The 9,699-nt window shown below is 34.9% G+C and overlaps 1 protein-coding gene, 1 non-coding gene and 2 pseudogenes across 2 annotated transcripts; 2 read left to right on the top strand and 2 right to left on the bottom strand.

Annotated features, from left to right (window-relative positions):
* Positions 1 to 559: 559 nt before the first annotated feature.
* Positions 560 to 641, top strand: TRNAS-UGA (transfer RNA serine (anticodon UGA)). The gene has a single exon. It is a non-coding gene; the product is annotated as a tRNA-Ser (tRNA).
* Positions 642 to 1,015: 374 nt separating this feature from the next.
* On the bottom strand, positions 1,016 to 1,969 carry LOC149018216 (STOREKEEPER protein-like). The gene is given in 4 exon segments (XM_089153860.1): positions 1,016 to 1,128; positions 1,131 to 1,238; positions 1,284 to 1,771; positions 1,896 to 1,969. Coding segments are annotated over 4 exon segments (783 nt in total).
* Positions 1,970 to 2,904: 935 nt separating this feature from the next.
* On the bottom strand, positions 2,905 to 3,588 carry LOC149018215 (vacuolar iron transporter homolog 4 pseudogene; annotated as a pseudogene).
* Positions 3,589 to 7,273: 3,685 nt separating this feature from the next.
* On the top strand, positions 7,274 to 8,227 carry LOC149018214 (vacuolar iron transporter homolog 4 pseudogene; annotated as a pseudogene).
* Positions 8,228 to 9,699: the final 1,472 nt, after the last annotated feature.

Genomic DNA, 9,699 nt, shown 5'->3' with positions numbered 1-9,699 from the left:
CAAATTCAATTAGATTCTGGAGATGAACCCAGTAATTCTATTATGAATAGGTGAATCTAAAACCTATCCTGATCCACTTTGTGCAGCTTAGTGTTAAAGTGGAATATATGTAAAGTTCCCTCACCTGTTAGAAGGAAGAAATCCCAATGCACATCTAAAGTGACGATTGGATTCTTCAATCATTATTTGCACCCACTTCCAAATGCTTTTGATGTCATGATGGAGTAACCACGGTTGAAGGTGGATGAAAACTATGTTCATGCCAATGCAGGGTTAATTGAGTTGGTAAGATTCATATTTCTCAGTGGAGAAGTTGTGGGTTCGACACCAACGGACATTTTCAATATTAAAAAAACACCAATTCTCAAAAAAAAAATCATGTTCACTCGTTTAAGTTAATAATTTTGTTGGCACATGCACATCCCGTATATGTAAAAAACAGCTTTGTACCTTAAAATAAAAATAATAAATTAAATTATAAACCTTAGAGAGTAGAAGGTGTGTCAATATGAGCAGTGCTACATATGAAAATTATATAAGTTCGAATACCAATAATAACGTCGATATGTCCGAGTGGTTAAGGAGACAGACTTGAAATCTGTTGGGCTTCGCCCGCGCAGGTTCGAACCCTGCTGTCGACGAAAATTTTCATTTTTACTTATTTTTCGTTTTTTCTTCAAACTCATCATGATCATGTCATTTATGGATTTTTATGCAGCTGCTGCGGACGGCCCTGATTTGGCCACGTCATCCCAATTTAAATGAAATGTTGAAATTTAACTAATCAGGATTTTTGTGTAAATGTTAAAAAAAATTTCACACCTTAAGCGATTAAATTTGATTAATTTACATTAGTAAGTCCCTCATTCAGCCAACCTCTCCTCTGTTCAGTTCTCCATCTCTAAAAGTGTGGATACCTACTCCGATTTGTGCGTTAAAGAGGTGATGGGTTTTATGGGTTTTATGTACGTTTTATGAAAGAGCTTAGTCTGCTCCCCCCATTAGCTCCATACGCTTAAAGAAAAAGATCAATTTCTTCCTTTTGGAGCTCACGCCATTTATTTTCCAGTTCGTTCAACTGTGAACTGCTGAGCAGACGGAAACCTTCTTTCACAAAACTGTCTCCTATCTTGGCATGCTCATAATCGAAGCCTCTTTGGGAGCCTGGAATGACTCGACGAAATGTGGATGCATAGACCAATCGATTTCCTCGTCTTCCTTCATTGCACCCTTTGAAACTTCAGATTTTGCAGAACCCTTTGAAACCTTTAACTTTGCAAAACCCTTTGGAACATCTGACAAAAGTTGAATAGCTTTTGATTGGGGCGAACCAGCAGCAATTTTAGCTGAACAAGACACACCCAAATTTCCATTGCTAGCACTATGATCGTTGATCGCATCGTCGGAACCCCATATTTTCTTCAACAACTCGAAAGAGTTATGTTCATGAGGTTTTGAGAAATGAGGGTCCTCCCCTTCCCTAGCCCTAGCAATGTTATTCATATACTTCTTCTTTAGCCTTCTGATTTTATCATACAATTGATTCCAGGAGACATCGAAATGGAGGGATTTCTTAACGAAATCATGAAACATATTCATATCCGCAACTGGGTCCATCCCTTTCTTGGAGTAGTAATCGAGCATGCCCTTCAAAATGGCAAGTTCATCATCATCTGTCCAAAGCCTCTGAAAAAGCTGATTTTTCTTATCGTCGCCAGGTTTCTTCTCAATATCCTCAGAGATCCCGGCGTCATCCTCGTCATCCGCAGAGCTGAACAGAGGAGAGGTCGGGTGAATGAGGGACTTACTAATGTGAATTAATAAAATTTAATCCCTTAAAGGTGAAAGAAAGAGAGTAATATTACAACAAGAACCCTGATTAGTTAAATCTTAACCGTCCATTCAAATTGCGAGGACGTGGCCAAATCACAGCCGTCGGCTGCTGCTGCCACAAATAAAAATCCGTCATTTATAAGGTTTGGCTCGACCAAGTTTGCTCCAACAACAAATACTTCATTATAATTAGATACTCATTGATTCACATTTCTATAAAAACACGACTGCATATTATTTCTTCTTATCGTTTGCAATCCATAGTAATAAAATATTGACACTTTGGCCCAAAATTGGTTAGAAATCAGTACCAATTATCAGCCTTGGTTATTACTAGTGCTCATTTTGTGCATTCGACTTGCTTGGTAGCTATCACGTATTATATCAGTTGAGTAGGCAAAAAAAAAAAAAAAAACACACTCAAGAGAGACTTTGGTTGTGATCTTTGACATTCTTTGTAATAGTGACTTTGCTGTTCAATGGTTGAAGAATATATAGAATGTTAAATCCACATGATTGGATTTTCAAACATACACAAAACGACAATTTTAAATTCTTTAAATCTTAAGTTGTTGGATTTTAAGTTGTGACTTTATGTATATATGAAACCTAGATATAAACAATCTACATGGCCTTCGTCCAATAACCAAAAGCACAAGAAACACAAGACTTTAGGATATAAATGAATTAATCTAGACTCTACAACCGTTTTTTAATTTTTTTTTTATTGAAATGCTGGTGTACGTACACTTCCAGCATGTGATCATGTTCGTGGTGGTGTAATTCTTTGATTTAATAAATCTATATATAGCCTTCATTTTCATCAAAAATAAAGATAAAAATAAAAATCCAAGCTTCGTTTCTATTTAAATTTCTCTAGTACATGTAGAAGAGCTATTACAAGGTTGGCTATACCATTATTCAATGCTTGCCTGCTTCTTATCAAGATTGATGGATCTACAGGAAACCTAATTGCTTACAGAAAACCTTAATTAACCGGAGAACCATTATTTTTCATATGCTTACATTGTTTTGGGAGAAAAGAGAAATTATCGTGCATGGGTGTATTTTTTAAAGTCCAGCAAGCCCTATCAACTTGGTCAAACCATAAGTGATAGCCATGGCCAGCCAACCCCCAACCAACACCCTCAAAGATGACCTTTTCAAAGGTGACTTCCCCAAAACTGCACCCACACCTCCAAACACCAACAAAGCTAAGCTTGACAGTGCAATAACCACCCCTAACCTCACCTTATAATCATTTATAAAAGAAGCTGATAGCAGTGGCACCAGAGCTCCAACAACAAATGCAAGAGCTGATGCTCCAGCTGCCTTGAATGGGTTTGGCAAGTCTTCTTTCTGGCTTTTACCCAGACTTTCTTTCTCATCACCATCACCTAATGAAGCTTTATTCTGTCTCTTCATCTCAGAGACCTCTATGTCATACTGTGAATAGACCGACACGAACTCTCCAATCGCCATGCTACATGCTCCTGCAACCATACCAGCAAAACCAGTAACTATCATTGATTTTACATCTTGCCTAACAGCTCCTACTCCCAATATTAAGGATGCTGTGGAGACCAAGCCATCACTTGCTCCAAGAACAGCAGCTCTAAGCCACTGTGCCCTCTGAGAGTAATTAACTTCGATTTCTAGTTCCATCTGCTGCTCAACATCATTGTTTGGGATATCAAATCTGGCTTCATTGGAGCCTGCAGGTTGGTTGCTAGCTTCTAGTACAAGTGATGCCATGGAATGAGAGGAGTAGATGAAAATGGATGAAATTAAGGGGAGATGATTAAGAAGGCTGTATCACTAAAGTAGGTGAAGTGAAGATGACGAAGAACACCTGTGGAAGCCACACGCCCTTGGAAGGGTATTTATGGTGGAGAGGATCATGCCATGCATGGTGACACAGACCATTGGAAGCCTAACACACATAGAATAGTACCGTTCATATCATACAATTAAACCCAGACAACTAGAGGGTTGCTTTAATTCCAAATTTTGAGTAGAAATCAGGAATAACAGACAATAACATGACAAGATCATTTCTGCAACATGATATATTAAGTAGTGTCGTGTACATTTCTGGCATTGATCATCACTTAAACCTAAAATTTAATTTGGATGGAGCAGAATTGTTAGATTTTTATTTTTATAACTTTTTTAATAAGAATTGGAGATTCATTTATACAAAATTTACAAGAAGGTTCTTGGATTCTGATACTTGGAACAATATCTTATAGAACACTTGGCAATCAATTAACTAAATGATAAGGCAACTGGGCAGTGAGTAAAACAATCAAAACACAACAAATTAGATAACGAAATTCATATATCTTATTAATAGAATTAGTAATGAGCGTGTGCCGAGCACGAATTCTTTGTATTAAGATAATGAGCCTGTGGTAAGCACGGAATTTATCTCATCAAATACATAACAAAACAAATGAAAGAAAAACCAGTACAAAGTTCCTCTACTCTTCATACCTTCATCATACCCGTTGCTTCTCTTTTGTTTTTTAGATTTCTATGGTGTTGAGTTGTCCTCTTTCAATTTGTATTCACTTACAATGATATGGAATTTTTGTAGTATGATTCTTGACTTTCTCTTCCAAAGCAAAAAGGATAACATATTAAATGTTTAACATTAAACAATCAAAAAAGTACAGTAACAGACGATGTCATTGGTTGTTTAATTTCTTTAGAAAGCCTTGGAGAATTCACACAGGAAAGAGATGTGCCTCACTTTTTGCCCTAAGGGTAAAATGATCTTTCTAAGTTCTCTTGATAATGAAACCCATTGAAGAAGACATCATATCATGAAAACTTTTTTAGGTAGGAACTAACAAATGGCAGGCCAGTAATGTGAACCATCAACTGGCAAAAGTTTCTATAACATTATTGGTTTACGCATCAAATCAAAGAAAATATGTGCAATAATGTCTCTTCAATAATCTCACACATTTGAATCTCAAAAAAGTTTTAAATACATCATATTCAAGACTTAGAGAATAGATTGAAATATCAACAATTAAAGAATTTTTTTTTCCTTCTGATAATGGATATTTATTAATCTTTTAGTTTGGCTAGTATCGTGAGTCTATACGATCCAACACTTATATACATCGGATTACTTATACTAAAGTTAAATGAAAATCATTCAACTTTCACTAGAAAGAATGAAAAACACTTAATATTCGGATTAAATGAATCTAAAAATATGAAGAGTTGAATCAAGATTTTATGTTTAAGTGTTTTTGGCGATGAATCGTTGCCAACTCGAGTACCCCTTGGGATCTAAGTAAATAGATCTAAGACAAGGTTGTCATTGAAGATGACCTAAACAAAATTTTTCATAACTTTTAACCAAATCATTTATTATATATATTTACATAAATAATTATTTCATATGATTTTGTGTTAGAAGCATGAGATTACATAAACATTCTTCGTAGGCTAAGGTATTATTCTTTATGGGTGAACGTGGCTTCTGCAAGCAAGAGGTCAATGAGAACACAGACTTGGTGGTGGACAAGATTTCCACTTTTATTGGGGATTGAGGGTAGACAGAACGTTTACTCTTCCACAGATAATTTTTCTTGAAACCCTAAAGAGATATTGAATTTTTATTCAGATCCATCCTCATCATATGCTCATCTATTTAATTTTTCCAATAAGATACATGATTATTGTTTTTATCTGGTTTGTTGTGTTTAACACAAGAATACTATTAGTCATGGTAGAAGATCTTGCTTTTGCTCGTCACCTTGAAAAATTGAGATCTCGATCAAGATAAGTAATTTTTTTGCATCAACTCGTGGTCCAGGGTTTTAGGGTCCCAATTGGGATGAAACTTAATATTTAGCATATTTAAGGTTTTTTAAACATATTGGTAGTATTGGATTTGTCAAAAATTAATCTTAAGTATGGTTTCTAAGTCTATCTATAGTGTAAAACCGAAAGGTTGTAAGATTAAGGAATGCAAGGTTATAACAACATGTAATATAGAACTTTTAAGGCATATAAATGAAAAGCAAGTGTATCAAATGCATCAAATAATCTAATTGAAATCAAAATTCTATCCACATGAATATAACAATTTCAATATTTAATAATAGAATAATAAAATTATATAACCATTAGAAATTCTATATAAGTCATTAAATCATAAGTTCATAAAACAAACAAAGAATGATTGATCTTTTTTCGATATTATAGATGTACTAAGAGTAGTTGTAAGTAAAAATTCAGTTGAATCGATAAAAAAGGGGAGCAAAAATTGAGAGTTCCAATGAAATATGGCGAGATCCAAGCAAGATATAACGAGATATGGCGAGATATTCCAACTTTCTACTCTTGATCTCCATCTCGTCTCACGTATTTAAAAAAACGAGATATCTCGCGAGATTTTGGCTAGATTGCACCATGCTATTATTTATATACACTTGTGTTCACCACACGTTCATCTACCAGTTCATGGATACTTGTTGTTAGCTAGCTGGTTTGTTAATTATGTTTTAATTCCACTTTTTCAACAACTATGATGTAAGAGAAATTTTATTCTCATGAGCACCAAGAAAGAGAAGCTGAAAGCTGTTAATTGCTTACACATACATATTATACCTTACTTAGATTCATCTGTATATCAGGGAGCTTTAGAAGAACCTCGCTTCTACACCATCACTAAACATGCATGCAACGTCTCCTAGATCGAAATGATAATTCCATGTTAATGTTTAGAAACGAAACAAGAAATCACAAATGGAAAAAAAAAATCAAAATGAAAAGAAAATAAAGATTTAATGTGGTTCACACATCATTATAGTTAATTAGGTTAACATGCGAAAAAAAATTATTTTTGATTATGTAGGAGAAGAAAGAAATGTAAATCTCTCAATCAATTGCCGGCATTACAAAACTCTCACCTAAAACTCTGAGGCAAAAAATTCCAAACCCGACAATATGGCCTTATACGATAATGTAGCATACATATATAGTTTTAATCCCGTAAATGGGTGGATCTATTAGGTCATGTTATGTCCTCTGCTTTCATCATAGATCTCTTAAATTGGGTCATTCGACCCACCAAAATATATGAATGCAGATCTACCTTCACACTCAGGTAGAAATAGAATAACAACATTACAAATCAAAATGGCAGTTGATGGATCATGACTCGTGTTACAGGTTTGAACTTGTCATCTGTATTCTCAAATTAACTGATTAATAATAACAAGAAGTTAAGAATTTTATAAAATAAACCTTGATTTGTCAGGTTTTTCTTGTACGAGCACTAGCATAATGGGCTGTACCAGACATTGCCTACCTCTTTAATGGTGTCATCTCCATGACCCCACAGCCTGATCCTCTCCTCCATAAATACCCTTTCAAGGCGTGTGGCTTCCACAATCCATCCTCATCTTCTCCACTTCAGCTTTTAATTTTCTTCTAATTACTAGCTTTCTTGGTTTGCTTTCATCTTCATGTTCTCCATGGCACCTCTTGAACTAGAAGCTGGAATCCATGTCCCTGCAGGCTCAAACGAAGCCAAACTTGAAATCCCAAATGATGATGTTGAGCAACAGATAGAGATGGGCCAAGAAATCAAAGTTAACTACTCCCAAAGGGCACAGTGGCTTAGAGCTGCTGTCCTTGGAGCAAGCGATGGCTTGGTTTCCACAGCATCCTTGATGACGGGAGTAGGTGCTGTTAGACAAGATGTAAAATCAATGATAATTACTGGTTTTGCAGGTATGGTTGCTGGAGCTTGTAGCATGGCTATTGGAGAGTTTGTCTCAGTCTACTCACAGTATGACATAGAGGTCTCTGAGATGAAGAGACAAAATAAAGCTTCATCAGGTGATGGTGATGAGAAAGAAAGTTTAGATGAGAAAGAGAAAGAAGACTTGCCAAACCCATTCAAAGCAGCTGGAGCATCAGCTCTTGCATTTGTTGTTGGAGCTGCGGTGCCACTGCTATCAGCTTCTTTTATAAATGATTATAAGGTGAGGTTAGGGGTGGTTATTGCACTGTCAAGCTTGGCTTTGTTGGTGTTTGGAGGTATAGGTGCAGTGTTAGGGAAATCACCTCTGATGAAATCTTCTTTGAGGGTGTTGGTGGGGGGTTGGCTGGCTATGGCCATAACTTATGGTTTGACCAAGTTGATTGGGTTAGCCGGAGTTTAAAATGAACCCTATGCCAAAAGCTTCCACATAAGCAAAGTCTGAGGTTTTGGTTCACTGGAGTTTAGGAGGACTATATCCCTAGTTGCTCATATTTCCTATGTTGTTTTTCCCTTTCTATTTCTTTTTATGTGTTTCCTTTATAAATGTAATGAACTCTCTGGATTAGGATCCTCTACCCGCCAAGATAGAGGATTGTACTTACTCACCTATCTGTGCCTTTCCCCTTTGTTTGGGTTTTTATTTTTATTTTATTTTAACTCTTAAAATTGAAAATATATGGGTGTGTTGGGTTTTCCACTTCAGCTTCTCACTCTCATCTCTATTTATTTGTGCATGTTTATAGGTATCTCTTTTTATACTTGCTATTATATAAATTTAAGAAAACAATAATGTTAAGAGTTTGGATCAGCTTCTCGTTAGGGGGATCAATGCGCTTCCTTGATGCTTTTGAACCATACAATAGGGGTGAGACCCACTGAAATTTGACTTCTAATTTTTTTCAATATTTAAGGGTAGTCCCACCACTATGTGTGGTTGGGAAAGATAAGGAGAGCACATTGTTATCCCCTAACGGGAATGTGATCTAGACTCTATTTTAAAAGTTAAAACAATTTTTTTTGAAAACAGAAGGGATAAGTATTGACACTGGAATTCGAGATATATGATATATTGATTTTTCATAAATTTTAAATAGAAAAAACTATATTTTTTTCCAAGTATACACTCTACTCAGGTGATATTAGGATAGCCATTGTGCATGCTTGGCACCCAAATGTCTAGTCAGCCTAGGTCAACCAAACTCAAGTTAGAACAATTTAGTTCAACCCCTTCTAAGTTGATATTGATTTTCTTTCATTTCTTTTCCTTTTCTGAATATTTTATTTCAAGGGTTCGCATTCAACAATTAATATTTTTTAATTCGTGTTGATCAATTTTTCTTTCGGCTTTCTAATCCATCTTGACCAATTTTGATGCATCATGTATCGTTATAATTGTTTCTTAATGAATATTTTTTATCCTTGTGCCTAACAGGCCTTAAATTTAGAAAAGTGGTAGGGATATCAATGAAAGCATCAGGGCCAAAAGATTGTCATTTTTTAAAACTTAACAAAATTCGTTGAAAATTTACGCGGAGATTCAACATGACCAACTAGATAATTGGATGAAGGACATCCTTTAATTCTCCTTTCTTTTTATTCCAATCAGTAAATTAAAATTACCATGAGAGAAACTTGTTAGAGGCAAAGCAATTTTATTAATTTATATTATAGTGTAAAGATATATACCTTTGGGGCTTGGATTTATTACATCAATAAAAATTACTTTATATAGCATACCAAAAATGGATTATGAAAAATCATAAATAAGGACATGTAGAACAATTAATAAAAGGGATAATTACTATAGCCTCCCTATACTTTGGTTTTATTACTAATCAAACCTCATTTTTTTATGAAATTACTATTGCCCCCTCGCCTCTAACGGCATTAAGTGGTTGTTAACATTAAATATGTAATGTCTATCTTATCCTTCATTAAAATTAAGAAGTAAAAAAGATGACATTACCTTCATTTATAGAAACTATATTGAATGTCAATTATATTTTTAAAATCTTATATTTTATAATTAATTTTGGATTTGAAAGAGTAATGTCTCCATTTAAAATTTGATG

This window comes from Hakea prostrata, chromosome 4 (genome assembly GCF_041222555.1).
Source record: "Hakea prostrata isolate BN-2017 chromosome 4, UWA_Hpros_2, whole genome shotgun sequence".
NCBI lineage: Eukaryota > Viridiplantae > Streptophyta > Magnoliopsida > Proteales > Proteaceae > Hakea > Hakea prostrata.
This window is presented reverse-complemented; position numbering and strand designations above follow the sequence as displayed.